The sequence below is a fragment of the Eumetopias jubatus genome, unplaced genomic scaffold (assembly GCF_037043125.1).
Source record: "Eumetopias jubatus isolate StellerSeaLion01/CBP00866 unplaced genomic scaffold, mEumJub1_p1.0 scaffold_10, whole genome shotgun sequence".
In the NCBI taxonomy this organism is placed as follows: domain Eukaryota; kingdom Metazoa; phylum Chordata; class Mammalia; order Carnivora; family Otariidae; genus Eumetopias; species Eumetopias jubatus.
This window is the reverse complement of record NW_028274816.1, coordinates 58422475-58437456: the sequence shown is the minus strand read 5'-3', so window position 1 is coordinate 58437456 and position 14982 is coordinate 58422475. Positions and strand designations below refer to the sequence as shown.

Here is a 14982-nt window from a genome sequence, read left to right as displayed (position 1 = left end):
GAGCTACTTCTCCCCTGCGGCTCTCAGTCTGCTGGTGGGGTGGGCACAGGACCCATCCTGGACCAATGAGGACCCTGGGCAAAGAGGCCCTCTTTTCCCTCCATGGTTGCTGAACTGGGAGAACCAAAGTTTGGAACTACTGGGGGCTGCCCTGTCATCCTGAGGGGAGTAAGAGAAAGAAAGAGAGCGAGAATGAGATTCCTTCAGAGTGAAGACAACATAGAGCCAAGCAAAGGAAAAAGATCCCTGACACCACCATCTGGGCACCTGGATCCAGCTATAACTGAACCCAACCGTGGAATTTCAATTATGTGAGATCATACATTCCCGTTTTGGCTTAAGCCACCTTAGTTGACTGTCTCACAATCAAAACAGCCCCAAGGAAATAGCTGGAAAGAGCTGTCGTCGGAAACGACACACAGGACGGCCTCACATTGATGTTTTCTTCCTTCTTCCCTCCATCTCACTCTTTGACAAAATATTGGGCAGGCTTGAGTGGGGGAGGTGCCAGGAGGGCCAAGAGATGGACTACATTACAGGGGACCGAGAAAACACATAAATATGTAGTATTTTGTGGGATCCAGGTTTCTCACTGTCACACACCCAAGAAGAGTCACAAATTTGCATGAGGAAAAAGTTACAATGAATTCTGTGATGCTGAGACAGAACTTGGCATATTGGTGTGAACTCACAGTGTTCAGTATGTAGGGATATTTATAGAAATCAATACAGATATAAACGTGTGTCCACGGGGGCGCCTGGCTGGCGCAGTCAGGGAAGCACGTGGCTCTTGATCTCAGGGTCGTGAGTTCGAGCCCCACATTGGGTATAGAGATGACTTAAGAAAAAAGCGTGTGTGTATACATATGTGAATACACGTCTATGCATATGTGTATACATTCACTTGCGTGTGTATATACGCAGCTGTTTGCTGAGAGGTTCTAATGCCACTGAGCACACCTAACACCCAGATCTTAGACTCTAAGCACCATTCCACTAAAAAGAACCAGGGCTCCTTGGAGAAATGGGTGAATCTATGTACCGTATTTCACCAAATATAAGCCTCCATCAATTGCAAAACGCTGTTACTTTATATACTATCAAGAAAGAAAAACTCTTATCAACCTCTGACAGGCCATTGATTGTAAGCCACACCCCCAACTTCAGAGACGCTGAAGTGCGAGAAATAGACGTGTCTTAGATTTGATAAGATATGATATTTGCAGACATCACAGACATCTCACGCACACACACACACACACACACACACACACACACAGAAACCGTATTTCCTGTTTTCTGAGGACAGAGTAAGCCTCGGGCACCTCATTTTGTATTTCATTTTCCACCCATGCTGACCCTTCTCTACAGGGCCCATTCTCTGATTTTCCTAACAAGAAAACCTTTTGGTGGCCTGGGAAGCTAGGCATGGTCTCCCCACCCCGACATGACACCCTCAGCCCCAACAGCCTTCATTCCATCCCCTGCACCTTTCATGCCCCAATCTCCCACCAGGCTTTTGCACAAGCTGTTCTCTCCTCAGGATACCACTTATCCTTCAGAGCTCAATCACCACCTCATCCAGGGAGGCCTCCCTGACTTCACAGACCAGATTAAACCTCAGGGGATACTTACCACCCCTACAAATTCACTGAACGTAATGAACTGGACATTCATTATGGTCGCTCAGTTGAATGTCTGTGCTCCCCCTTAGACTGTGAGACTAGGAATTGGCTGTGCTTCTCTCTCGAAAGTATCCCCAAAACCTGGCCCTTAGCAGGTGCTCAATAAAATTTAAGTCACCTGAATTGAATGAATGAATTTTCCTAACAGAGCACTGAGCCTGGGAGGGAAAGCAACTTGCTCAAGGTCACACAGCCAGTCTGAGGTGAGCCCGGTTCCAGCCAAGTTCAGTGGCCAGGCCTTTACCCCCTGCCGGAGTTGCCCCCCTCCCCAGGCCGGTCACTCACCCTCTTCTCATGGTTGGGAACGATACAGCGCACGAAGCTGGGGTTGGTGTTGCTGAGTGTGGCCATGAGGCGGCTCAGGGACTCCTTGTAGAGCTGTCCCACCGTTCGGAACATGCCCCGGCGGGGGCGGCCACCCGGGGGGCCATCCCCAAGGCTGCTCACCTGCTCCAGCCCCACGATGCCCTCCACTATGGGAAGAGGAAACAGATGCAGAGAAAGAAGGGGGTCAGGGGTCAGTTGTAGGTGGACTGGTTAAACTTCGTTAAAGTTCAAGGGTCTTATCGTTTCTAGGACCTGGCACTTTACATATGAAACACCGGTAAGGTAGGTGTTGTCAGCGCGGCGGGACTGCTATGTAAACTCAGAAAGGAAGCTCGGAGAGGTGGAAGCCTGCGCCTAAGGCCACACAGCTTAGAAATGCAGATCTACGATTTGAACCCAGGCAGGGTGAGTCCTCCGGAACCCTGGCCTCTGACCTCTCATCTTCTCCAGGATGCAAACTGCATCTCCGTGTTCCTTATCCACAGGTGCTGATGACAACAGCACAGGCTTACCTAGCACTTCCTCTCTGCCAGGCGCCACTCATTTATAAGCCTAGAAGAATTGTTCCCATTTTACAGGCACAGACAGGGTGCTAAGGATCATGAACGCAGCACAGTGGCATTTTTGGGAACTTAAAACAATGTCCCACTAAAGAATGTGATAAAACCTGGCTTTTATGTGTAGTCTTTAAAAGAAGACAGATGGGGGATGCTCAGTCAGTTAACCGTCTGCTTTTGGCTCAGGTCATGATCCCAGGGTCCTGGGATCGAGTCCCACATCCAGCTCCTTGCTCAGCGGGGAGCCTGCTTCTCCCTCTGCCTGCAGCTCCCCCTGCTTGTGCGCTCTCTCTCTCTCTCTGACAAATAAACAAAATCTTAAAAAAAAAAAAAAAAAAGAAGAAGAAGAAGACAGACGCTTCCATTGAACCATTTTTCCAGTAAGGCCTGATCTTGTCATTTGATGGTGTCACTTCGGCTACTGAGAAATACCTACTCCTTCACCTCGAATTCTGTTCTAAATCCTGCCAGGTTTCTGCAGCTGGGGCAGACTCTGATGTCCTGCAGCCCTCAGCAGGGAGGGTCCTCGGGGTCAGCCAGATCATCCTCACTTCCAGGCAGGGCCTGGCGTGCAGGGGAGGCTCACATACGTCCTCTTCTTCCCCAGGTTCAACGCTCCCTCTCACCGCCAGACTCCCGGCTATTATCAAAAGGATAATTAAGTTCTTACAGCCCCGAGAAGAGCAGAGGCTCTGGGACCCGATGTCCTGGGTTCAGATCTCAGTTCTGTCCCTTACTGGCTGTGTGACCTCAGGTAGGTGATGTAACCTCTCTGGGCTTCAGTGTCGTCTGCTGTATAATGGGGATAGTAGTACTAACACCTGCCTCACTGGGTTGTTTGGAGAATTCTAGGGGTTAGTAATCGTAAATGGGCTTTGCACACAGTAAGTGCTCAGTAAACACCAGCTGGTATTATTGCGATTGCCTGTAATTTTACATGCGGTTTAGTTAGAAGGCGTGTGCTGCTACGGAGAGTCTGGGAACTGCTGAGGGAGGCGCCAAAGAAGGGGAAGAAGGGCAAAAGTCCTCCATGTGGAGGAGAGGGGACAGATGTTCGAAGTCAGGTACCCGGTCTGACAGGCCCACCCACCTCGGCCAGCAAATCTCACCAGTCGATGCACAGCAACACCCACCCCCTGACGGAGAAATGGCAGAGCCTCGCCTCCCTGAAGATCCTGGGGGCGACGGTGGGAAGGAGCCAAGGAAAGAGAATTGCTGGAAACCCCCATGTTCTTGCCGGGGGGAGGGGGGTGAGGACAGATGAGTGGAGGGACAGAGAGATGGGGGCGGGAGATGCAAAGGGAACAGCAAGAGAAGGGAGAAGAGAGGGAAGGTAGCAGAAAAAAAAGAGAACGTTATTAGTCAATAGCACAAGGCAAAGCGGGAGGGAAAACTTCCGTGTTGGCCGTGAACTTCTAAAGCCAGGGGGGCTGTCCTGTTCACCTCTGTGTCTACCCACTGAGGGCATCAAAGTTGACTGAAAGGATGAATGTCCTTTGTGAGAATTTAATGCCAAGGGGAAAAAAATCTGTCTCCCTAGAGGTGGAATCTATCTGTTTGGTTAGGTATCCCTTTTTGCCCTGGCTGCCAGGAAGCTCGAGGACTGACTCGATACTCCTGCCCAGTTTGTTGCATTTGCCTCTCTGAGGAGAGCCTGTCTCATCTGCCTTTCTCCCTGGGCTACTGGGGAGATGCTGGGCACCCGACTCTGGGCTCAGGGCGGCTGTCGTAGACATTGATGCACAAACAGCCGCCATCCCCATCCCTCCCTGTGACTTGCAGCTCCTTGAATTTTGGCTGCTGTGACTTGCTTTGTTCAGGAGAATCGTGGAGGAAGTAACACTGTGCCAAGTTCAAGTCCAGGACTCAACAGGCTTCCCACTTCCACTTTGCTCTTGGAACCCCCGGGGGGCTGGGCACCTATGAGATGGGGCATGTGAGGGATCACGGTTGGGGGGGTGTGATGTGTCCTTGAAGGGGACACATATTTGGAAGAAGTGTGTGTTGGGGTGGGGGGATTTTCAGGCTGAGATGAGTCTCATAGCAGAATCTGATTCTGTTACTGGACATTGAACACTGCTTGTCAGTCCCTCGTGTATAAACCACGCAAGACACAAACATCAAATCTCTCTGTCTAAAATCAGCTCATCAGCATCAAGGCACCGCGTACCCTTTTGTTCCGTGAGTTCGTTTGGGAACCACACGTCTTGCTTATTTTGTTTTCTTGTCTCGTTCCGTGCGCTGGGACTCACAACTACACTTTTCACTTCAAGAAAAAGGCTAAGGCAAACTGACAGATTCTGGAAGCCTTGAATCGGGAGAAACCAAGATGCTGGTTCCACTGGTGGTTAAAATCATCTCTCCTCTAAGGATAGGGAGGGGCAGACAAGCCTTGGAAAGCTCCAGGGTTCACTCCAAAGACATTCAGCTTTTCTGCCCATGCCTCCCAGAAATGCCATTCCAAAAAGACTGGTGGCCACATCCACATGGGCCTTGTTGGAGCAGGAAAGCTCTCCCAAATGACATGGAGATCTGTTATTCCTTTCTTCTTCCCTGGGGGCCCTGACAGGAACTTTGTGAGAGCCAAGAAAGCAAAGCCCCAAAGCCGACTAATCTTTAAGACACCACGCTGCTGAGTTCTCTTGTGATTAATTCTTTTTCCGTCAAATCTCTTGATTTTTTTCTTTTTTAGGGATCATATGCCATCTACAATGAATAACTTTCTCTTTTCCTTTTTAATATTCATAGAGTTATTTCTTTTTCCAGTCTGATTGCAGAGGCTAGTATTGCTAAAACCATGTTGCCCAGCAGTGGTGACCATGGGCATCCTCATCTTGTTTCTGATTAAGGAGGAATGTGTTTTGTCATTGAGTATGATGCAGGCTTAAGATAATCAACCAACCCATCAGTCAATCACTGATTGGAAACACTACCGGGAGACCGTCCGGCCCGCCTGCATCAGTTCCGCACCTGAGCGGACAACTCATGTTCAGAACTTAGCCTCTAGAACAAAGGTGTTCACACTGTGGGCTGGGAAAAGAGATGCACAGAGCTCCAGGGACAGGGAAGCTGGGGAAGCTGGCCCTCACCGTCTTTCCAGATCTCCGCCGTTAGCTTGTCTGTGCTCAGGTGAAGCAGGGCTGCCACGCTGTCATTCAGAGGGTCCATGTTTTTCATCAGCCACTCAGTGGCCTTGTAGTCGACCTGGGTGAAGTCAGGCAAAGGAGGTGGTGAGTTTGCAGCTTCACCAGTTCTCCCAATTCCCCAAGGAACCTCCCAGAAGCTCTGGGACTGCCAGCTCCAGGGCTCATCACGGATGAGAGAGCATCGGTGCCCCTTGGCGTCCGTTTGCAGAGCTGCACCCTCCACCAGCCGGGCCCCGCTCCCTCTACTTCCCTTATCTGCCCTCTGACCACCCAGAGGACCTCATCCACCCTCACTTTTTCCATGTCCATTCTATTCCAACCACACTGGGCTCCTCACTGTTCCTCAAACACACAAGCTCATTTCTACCTCAGGTTTACCCCTGCCATTCCCACCGCCTGTGATCCCTCACCACAGATTTTCACACGGCTGGCTCCTTCTGAGTATTCAGGGCTTTGCTTTGAGGCTCCCAGAGTCACAGTCTTGACCAGCACAATCCCCCACACATGTGCCCCCCACCAGACAGAGGCTCCCTGAAGGCAAGGGCTCGGATCTGACTCATAGCACAGGGCTGGGCCCACGGGAGGCCTCAGACAATGTGTGGAGGAGGGAGTGAGGGCTAGACGCAGAGCACAGAGGTCTCCTGCCTCCCAGCCTCTGTATGCTGTTCCTTCCGCCTGAACAGCCCTTCTCATCCCTCACCCATCCTTTACTGGCTGTTACTCAACATTTGGGCCAGGGATTGGCAAACGATGGTCCACAGGCCAAATCCGGCCTGCCACCTTTTTGTAAATAAAGTTTTACTGGAATACAGCCTTCACTTATACAATCATTTATGTGTTCCCCGGGGTGTCTTTCACACTACAGTGGCAGAAGCAAGTAGCTATGGCCAGAGACGGGCTGAAACTATGTACAGAAGATGTTTGCTGACCCTCGATTTAAATTCCAGATCAAGCATGACTCTCCTCGGAAACTTCCCCTGGCATTCCTCCTCTGGGCTTTGATGCTACCCCCACTGAAGCATCTAGCAGCCTTCTATCCTCATGGTCTGTATTTGTCCTTCTCCCAGATCAGGAACTTTGTGAGGACAGAAACCACGTCTGGCGTGGGGCCCCAGCTTTGCTCAGCACGGGGCTGAGCACACAAAAGGCACATCTTTGCCAAATGAGGGAATAAAATGCACATGATTCTCCTCACGGCGAACTCCTATCCACCCCTCCAAGCCTACTGGAAACATTCCCTCCTTGAGGAAGCTTTTGCTGACTTCATCAGACAGAGTCCTCGGTCCTCCTCGGGCTTCCCCGGCCCCTGTCAGTGTCTCGTTCCAGGGGACATTGGTGGGGGGGGGGCTGTGTTCCCTCTGCACTCCCCCTGCATCTGCAGCCAAGTGGTCCCCACCTCCCGCCCACAGGCCCCAGGGCCAGCCCAGCCACCTACCTTGCCCGCATAGTGCAGGACGCTGAAGTCAGCCTGGTCCCGCAGGTTCCTTGGCCGCTGGAACTTGGGGTGGCCTCCTTGCTCCTGGGCCACCTTCTCTACAAAGGACTTGTCTGTGGCCTTTGGGAACCAGCACTCCTCGTCCAGCAGGGCCAGGAGCCCAGGGGGGTTAGCCTAACCACCAACAGGAGGAGAAGAGTACGTCAGATCCCCACACACTGGACGCTTAGGTTGCTGCTAACGTGTAGCTCTTGTAAGAGGCACACGGACATACAATAGAACACAGTTCCGGCTGTTGATGAGAGCTCTGGCTCAAGCCAGGCCCCGTGGCAGGCACATCCGGGGCCTACGCAACCATAAAGCTGATGCTGTCATGAACCGATTTAGAGGCCGGAGGCCCAGCAGGGCAGGAGTCGGACCGAGGTCTCCGATCTCACGGCTGGTGGAGGCGGGGGGGGGGGGATGCCAGGGGCAGGAGGACCCTCAGGCTCACCGGCCGCTCGATGAGGTCGATGCAGGGCTGCAGGTCGAGGCCAAAGTCGAGGAAGGTCCAGGGGATGCCCTCGCGCTGGTACTCCTCCTGCTCCAGGATGAACATGGTGTGGTTGAAGAGCTGCTGCAGTTTCTCGTTGGTGTAGTTGATGCAGAGCTGCTCGAAGGAGTTCAGCTGCAGGAGGTGAAGGGACAAGTGAGAGAGGGGACAGAGACGGGGGAGGGGCAGAGACTGCGGGGGCGGGGGAATGGAGACCAGGGTGGGTGGACAGACACCCAGAGGGAGGGGGACATAGACCAGAGAGATGGGGACAGAGACCAGAGGGAGGGGGACAGGGCCAGAGTGACGGAGCCCTCCCAGCCCCAGCCTGGCACCAAGCGCAGACCTGGAAGATCTCAAAGCCGGCGATGTCCAGGATGCCCAGGAAGGAGGCGCCCTGGCGGGGACTGCGATCCAAGGCACGGTTGAGGCGCAGGACCAGCCAGCGGAAGAGGCGCTCGTAGGTGGCCTTGGCCAGGGCCTCCAGCGCAAAGTCAGCCTGCCAGGGGTGGAGGGCACATGATGAGGGCCCAGCCCGCCCCCCAGCAAGGAGACACTGGTGTGGACGGGCCCCCCTCACAGCTCATTGATAATGATGACATTAATGATGATGTCAACCAGTTCAGAGCCCTACTACGTGCCAGGCAGCGTGGGAGGCACTTGGGGGCACGTTAGTTCATTCATCTTCCCCCCATCCCTCGAACTAATTTCGACAGCATAACAGTTAAGAAGGTGGACTCGAGCCTGACAACACGGGTTTGAATCCTGGCTCTGCCCCTCAGAAGCTCTGCGTCCTCAGGCATGTGACTAAACCTCTCTGTGCCTCAGTTTCTTCATCTGTAAAATGGATCCTAACAATAGTACTTCAGCTGAGAGTGGAACCTGGCCTCTCATGTGACCCCCAATCTCTGACCCCCAGTGGCCCCCACTGTGTCTTCTTCACCCTAGTACTTTGTTTGAGTGCCCAGCCTGGGGCCAGGCAGAGGCCTCTGCCCGAAAGCTGGATTCTGAAAACCTCTAGCATGGGTTCACTTCTCCCCAGTCCCACCACCATCATCGCTTTCCTGGACTATGACAGCAGCCTCCTTATGTCTCTCTGTTCCCACCCGTGCCCCTGGGATCCAATTCTCCATGCAGTAGACGAAGGGATCTTTATAAAAGACAAACCGAATCAGGTTGCTCCCCGGCTTAAACCCCCACTGGCCTCCTACTGCTCTCTGAATGAAACTCACCTCCTTTCTGTGGCTCCTAAGACCCTGCATGATCTGTCCCCTTCCGACCTCCCTGACTGCAGCTTCTGCCACCCGCTGCACCACTCTCTAGCCTCACTGACCACCTTGACAGTCGCAATTCACCAAGCCTGTTCCAGCCCCAGGGCTGTTCCCTCTGCCTTGAACCATCTGGGTCCAAACTCAAACATCACCTCCTCATGGAGAACTTTCCTGACCACATGAACACCCTCCTTCACAGAAGGCCTCACTGCTTATGTATCTTCTTTTATGATCTGTTCCCTACTTCGACCTGAGCTCCACCAAGGCATGGTCTTTGTTTCCATTACGACTTCTACTCCTAGCACCAGAACCTGAGCGGGCAATGGAGCGAACAATCAGCCAAAGTTTGTTGAGTGAGCGAAAAACCAGCATGCGCTGCTTGAAGGCCCAGGACCCTGGTGCCTGGCTCTCCATGCACCCCGCCTGCCCCCCCAGCCCCACCCACCTGTTCCTTGGTCTGAGCCTTCTGCACGTAGTCTCGGCCAACTTTGATGCGGGGGCTGAGCAGGGCGCGGGAGAAGTCTGTCACCCCTAGTCCCAGGAGACGGCAGAGCTTCTGTGCAGCTGAGGGTGAGAGGCACAAAGGTCTGATCAGCCCCAGGAGGCGGCAGCGGGCCACTGAGCGCAGCGGAGGGGGTAGCCCCCACTGCTGGTGGAACAGACGAGGGGCCCAGCCTCTCCCACTAGCAAGCATTACAATCCTAAAAGCGTGTACGTCCTCTGGCCCAATAATTCTCTCTCAGGGACACCAAGATGGGATAAGTAATCCCAGAGGTGAGCAAAGACTGGACCAGGAGGATGTACACCACAGCCTTGTAGGTAATAGAGGAAAACAGGAAACAAGCTGAATGCCCAGCAACTGGGGATTGGTCAGGGAGTCAGGGATCCTCCATTTGAATACGTGTTCTGCAGTCACTGAAAATTACTAGCACTCATTACACGGTACACTTAATATGTGTGCATTTCACCGTTTGTATGTTTCACTCCAAAGAAAGAGTTGTAAGCAAATACCGGACACCAGTAGGTGATGTGCATATGCGAGTTGATGCATGTACATGTGAACTACTCATGTACAGGCTGAAGTGCACGGAAATCTTCAACTTTGAAATGCACCAGACAACAGGATGGACGAACGATATATGGAAAGAACACAATAAAGCAAGTGTGGAAAATGTCAATGGTAGAATCTAGGTGGTGGATATCTGGGTGTTTGCTATAAAATTCTTTCAACTTTTCTGTATGCTTGGACAATTGCTAATAAAATATTGGAGGAAAAGCTACTGGAGTAAAAACCTATGGAAGTGGCCAATAAATAAATATTTAAAAGCAACTTGCTCTTCTCTATTTTTGTAGAGAAAAAAATTCATAAAAAATGGTAATTAAGAAATGTTTTCCAGCTTCTGTCACTTCCATAATGGGAAAACCATTACTACAAATTCTTAGCACCAGCAGAAAAGAGAAAGGAAAAGAACACATCTAGAAGGAAAAACACCAAATAAACAGTGATTCTTTCTGAGAGGTGAGCTGACGAGCATTTACATTTTTTTGTTTGTTCTTTTGGTGCAGTCGTAGTTTCTAATTCTTCTATGGTGACTTTGCATGGTACGGAAAGTGATTAAGAATTATAACAAGTGGCCTGAAGAACAGCAGGGAATGTGTACTGGGGCACTATGCTGTGAGTCACAGGAATGTTCTGGAGGGTTCTAAAGCCTCTGCTGTGTCCTTTGGCCCATGGACTCGTTCTCCAATGAATGTTTGCAAATGCAGAGAATGAAACACCCAGGATTTCCCAGGAGATTAATTATGCTGACATATGGTTCTACCCACAGACCCCAGAGGAAGAAACCCCAGTAGTGTTCTAGTTAATAACCTTGAAACGTTACCCTCAGGGCATTAAGGGAAAAAAAGCAAATTTCAAAATGGTCTACAAGGTCTGACCCCAGTTTTGTAGACTGAATGAATAAATGAGGTGCACAGCACACTTGCTGGGTGTGTGAATAGAGCCCCCAAGCGCCACAGGTGATACCGCTGATCGACAGTGTGGTGGGAGGGGGTCCTTTTCTCATATTTTCTGTAGTTGTGTAGTTTTGGAAAATGAGCCCATAGGATTTTATAATCAGGATGGAAAGCTCTTGCTGTCTTGAGGGGGAAAGGGTGCGAAGCATGTTTCCACTTCTATGACAATTATTTCTGCAATGATATGGACAGAGAACAAAGCCCAGAGAGAAATACCCCAGAATGTTGTAGTAATTACCTCTCAGGAGTATGACTGTGGGTCATTTCCCTGCTTTTATAGTTTTCTGTATTGCCAGATTCCCCCCATCCAACTTGTATTATTTTATGATCATAAAGAAGCAGAGCTATTTCCGTTTTGATAAAAAAGGAATATCAACTATAATTCTGCTTTTGAAAAGCGAAAAAAATAGTACATATACATATATATATACATACATATATATATATGTATATATATATGCAGAGCACAAAGGCCAGGAAGAGAAAAGCCTAATGCTAATGGTTTTCTCAGAAGGGCCGGGATGACGGGGGATCTCCGGCACACTGGTGTTGTTCAAACCTTCGGCAGAGAGGACACCTTTCGAATCAGGAAAAGAGTGGGAGATGACATTTCGGTAAAGGATCAGCACAGCTTGGAGGCACGCCTGGCTGGGGAGTGGGGAATGGGGGTGATGCTCTGTCTGGGGGAACAGGGAACATTGGGTCAGGTGGGTGGGCTGTAGGCCAGGTGGAGCACCTGTGTTGTCAGGCATGGAGGCTTGATCGTTGTTCCGTTCTCTCTTCAGGACGATGTTGCCAAACTGAAGAACGGCTGAGACTATCCGTAGCATGGCTAAGGGGCAGAGAGAGAACAATCACATAGGGCTCCAGACCCTGATGTGTGGTCCTAACTGGCCTTTTTAAAAATCTATGTGAAAACCCTATGTCAGGGGCTTCTGGGTGGCTCAGTTGGTTAAGTGTTGGACTCTTGATTTCAGCTCAGGTCATGATCTCAAGGTCATGGGATCAAGCTCCGAGTTGGGCTCCACCCTCAGCGCGGAGTTCACTTGAGAATCTCTCTCTCTCTCTCTCTCTGCCCCTCCCCACCCCACCCTCCCGCCGGCGTGCACACATGCTCTCTCTCTCCAATAAACAAATAAATAAAATCTTAACAAAACAAAACAAAACCCAACTCTATGTCAAATTACACCACCGCCCCTCAGCTTAAAATCCATCTGTGACACTGGGCAGGTCCTAAAACATAAGAACGGATACATGAATTCTGTATTTTATATTCAAGGTTTGTTTTAGCACCATTTGGTGTCTGCTTATGTCCGTTTTATAAAGCAATGCATGTAAGATTTAAAAGGACACATGGGAATGAACGAAGAAAGTCTTGGGCAATATGAAAAGATTTCCTTTTTTAAGATTTTATTTTTAAGTAATCTCTACACCCAACGTGGGGCTCAAACTTATAGCCCCAAGAAAAGAGTTGCACGCTCTACAGACTGAGCCAGCCAGGTGCCCTAAATATGAAAAGATTTCTAAACTATCAAGTGAAAAATGTGAGGTGCAGAGTGGTATAGACAGCATACCACCGTCTACATTTTAAAAAGGCAAAAAATATACAGTCGATTCTCCTTATTGCCGAGTTATGTTCTTTGTAGTCACCGTGAACACAAATTAGCAAATGCAATCGAATTCGCTTATGGGAAATACAGGGTTTTGTTCCTGTGAGCCTCCGGTCATAATGTCATCAACTGATCAGTAACATCACCTTGTTTTGTATGTGTTTCTGTTCAAAGACGCCTTATCTAACATATAATGTTGCTTCGTTAACATTGAGCTCACAGCCAACAGCTAACTCGAGCCTGAAGGAAGCTCATCGGATTTATGTGTTTTCTCTGTGAGACACACTACAGCCTTCTTGCCTTCTTGCATTTGGGGATGTTGGCCAGCATTAAGCACCTTGCTTGGGGGGCATTTTAGACAGTGAAGCCATCAACAAGAAAAGCATAAGAAACGTGAAAAACGTGGCACTCAGCAGAGTGCAGGCGAAAAGGAGAAAAGGACTCTGGGTTACGGTATGAGCTGAGACAGGAAGGCAGAATACCGCCTTGCTGAACTTCAGCTGCGTGTGCGCTGGACAACTCAAGCTTCCCACCCCTGTTCGCAAATGCAGAAGCCACAAAAGAGGAGGGACTGTAAGCACAGGCTAGCCCAGAGCTTCCAGAAAGTTCCTTGTGAATGGACAGTCAGTGCTGCCCCCTAGAGTACATCTCAGGAACCCCCAGGGGTTGGCTGGCATAACAATGGAGGCCATGGGGGCAATCTGTGGGGTGTTTCTGGGTATCACAGGGCCCGCGCAGGTTGGGACCCAGACGGGGCCCAGGGCAGGGCCCTCCGCACTACACAGAATTGCCCACACCCCATGTGACTCCTAAATGTCCCACTAGACATCTGTGTCTGTGACATAATGTACTGTAATTATCTGAGTCCAATCCCAACTGTTTTATGTATAAACACAAGTGTTTTGTGTTTGGTTTTAATACACAGTGGATTTTTGGGGATGCCTGGGTGGCTCAGTCGGTTAAGCCTCCGACTCTTGGTTTCTGCTCAGGTCATAAGCTCAGGGTGGTGAGCCTGAGCCCCACGTTGGGCTCCGCACTCAGCGCAGAGTCCGCTTCGGATTCTCTCCCCCCACCCCTGCTCAATATCTCTTTCTCTCTCTCAAATAACTAAATAAATAAAATCTTTTAAAAAAAATACACAGTGGATTTTCCAGGAGGGTAGTCACTGTGCAATCTGAGGAAAGACTGTGGTTGGTTTTGTTCAGAATGTTATCAAGATTTGGGCATCATCTCAGAACTCTGTCATCTCTGACAGCAAAGGGGCCCGTGGCCTTTGAGTGGACCACATAACACGCCTACCTCAGGCTGGGTCTGTATCTGCTGCTCTCACTGTGACCCTAATCAGCGCGAGTGCCCAGCTACCCCATCAACGACGCATTCCAGAACAGTTTTTGTGACTTACAGGTTCAAATGGACACTGACTTATTTTCATTCAATACACGCCAGGTCCTGTTCCAAACACGTACAAATGAACTCATTTAACCTTCATAACAACTCAGGGAGGCAGATCCTACGATAACATTTTACAGGTTTGGAATGGAGTAAAATCCCTTCACAGATGGGAAAATCAAGGCACATTCCAGGAGCCAACTTGCCCAAGAGCATCCAGCTCATCCACAGCAGAGCTGAGGTGCAAACTCCAGGGTCTGCAGCCTTTACAGCAGTGCTTCTCTTTCCTCCCTCTTCCAGCATAAAATTCTAGCGTAAATGCGAACATATAGCCCACATACAGAAAAGCGCACAAATCACACCCATCAGGCTCGATGAGTTTTTACAGAGTGGATGCACCTGTGGAGCCAGCCCCTCAGAAGCCCCCTCCCCTGGGGCGCCTGGGTGGCTCAGTCGGTTAAGTGTCTGCCTTCGGCTCAGCTCATGATCCCGGGGTCCAGGGATTGAGCCCCAAACGGGGCTCGCCGCTCAGCGGGGAGCCTGCTTCTCCCTCTCCCTCTGCCTGCAGCTCCCCCTGCTTGTGCTCTCTCTCTCTCTCTGACAAATAAATAAAATCTAAAAAATAAAAATAAAAAAAAAGAAGCCCCCTCCCAGCCACTCACTGAACATGGACAAATTGCACAGTCATGGAAGAAGCCGAACACGAAAGCACACATGCTGAATTTGTAACAAATTCGGGGACAAGTAAAACAACTCTAGCTCTTCGACGCCAGAATAATGATCACACTCAGGGGTGGGGTGGGGGGGCAGCAGTTCTGGTGACGGGAAGGGACACCAGGGGGCTTCTAGATGCTGGTTATATAGGCTGTTCACTTGCAGAAAGCCCCTGAACTGGATGCATAGGCTCCAGGCGCATTTTTTGGTGTCTACGCTCCTACACTGTTTACTTAGAAAAGAGGGGTGGGGAGGGGAGGGGGAGGGGGAGGGAGGAGCACCTTCCTGGGAGACTCCTGC

At 50.5% G+C, this 14982-nt stretch overlaps 1 protein-coding gene across 4 annotated transcripts in view; it reads right to left on the bottom strand.

The window, feature by feature from the left end:
• MYH14 (myosin heavy chain 14) overlaps window positions 1-14982 on the bottom strand; it is a 77026-nt gene that overhangs the window by 40537 nt on the left and 21507 nt on the right. For 2 of the 4 annotated variants that reach the window (XM_088027207.1, XM_028091466.2), the window contains exons 10-17: window positions 11706-11801; window positions 9399-9517; window positions 8029-8181; window positions 7644-7817; window positions 7151-7324; window positions 5659-5773; window positions 3703-3801; window positions 1971-2158 (exon numbers count right to left, since the gene is read on the bottom strand). In XM_088027207.1, the coding sequence (XP_087883333.1) occupies window positions 1971-2158; window positions 3703-3801; window positions 5659-5773; window positions 7151-7324; window positions 7644-7817; window positions 8029-8181; window positions 9399-9517; window positions 11706-11801 (1118 nt within the window). The remainder of the gene's footprint in view (window positions 1-1970; window positions 2159-3702; window positions 3802-5658; window positions 5774-7150; window positions 7325-7643; window positions 7818-8028; window positions 8182-9398; window positions 9518-11705; window positions 11802-14982) is intronic. The other 2 variants (XM_028091467.2, XM_028091468.2) reach the window with 1 other exon arrangement.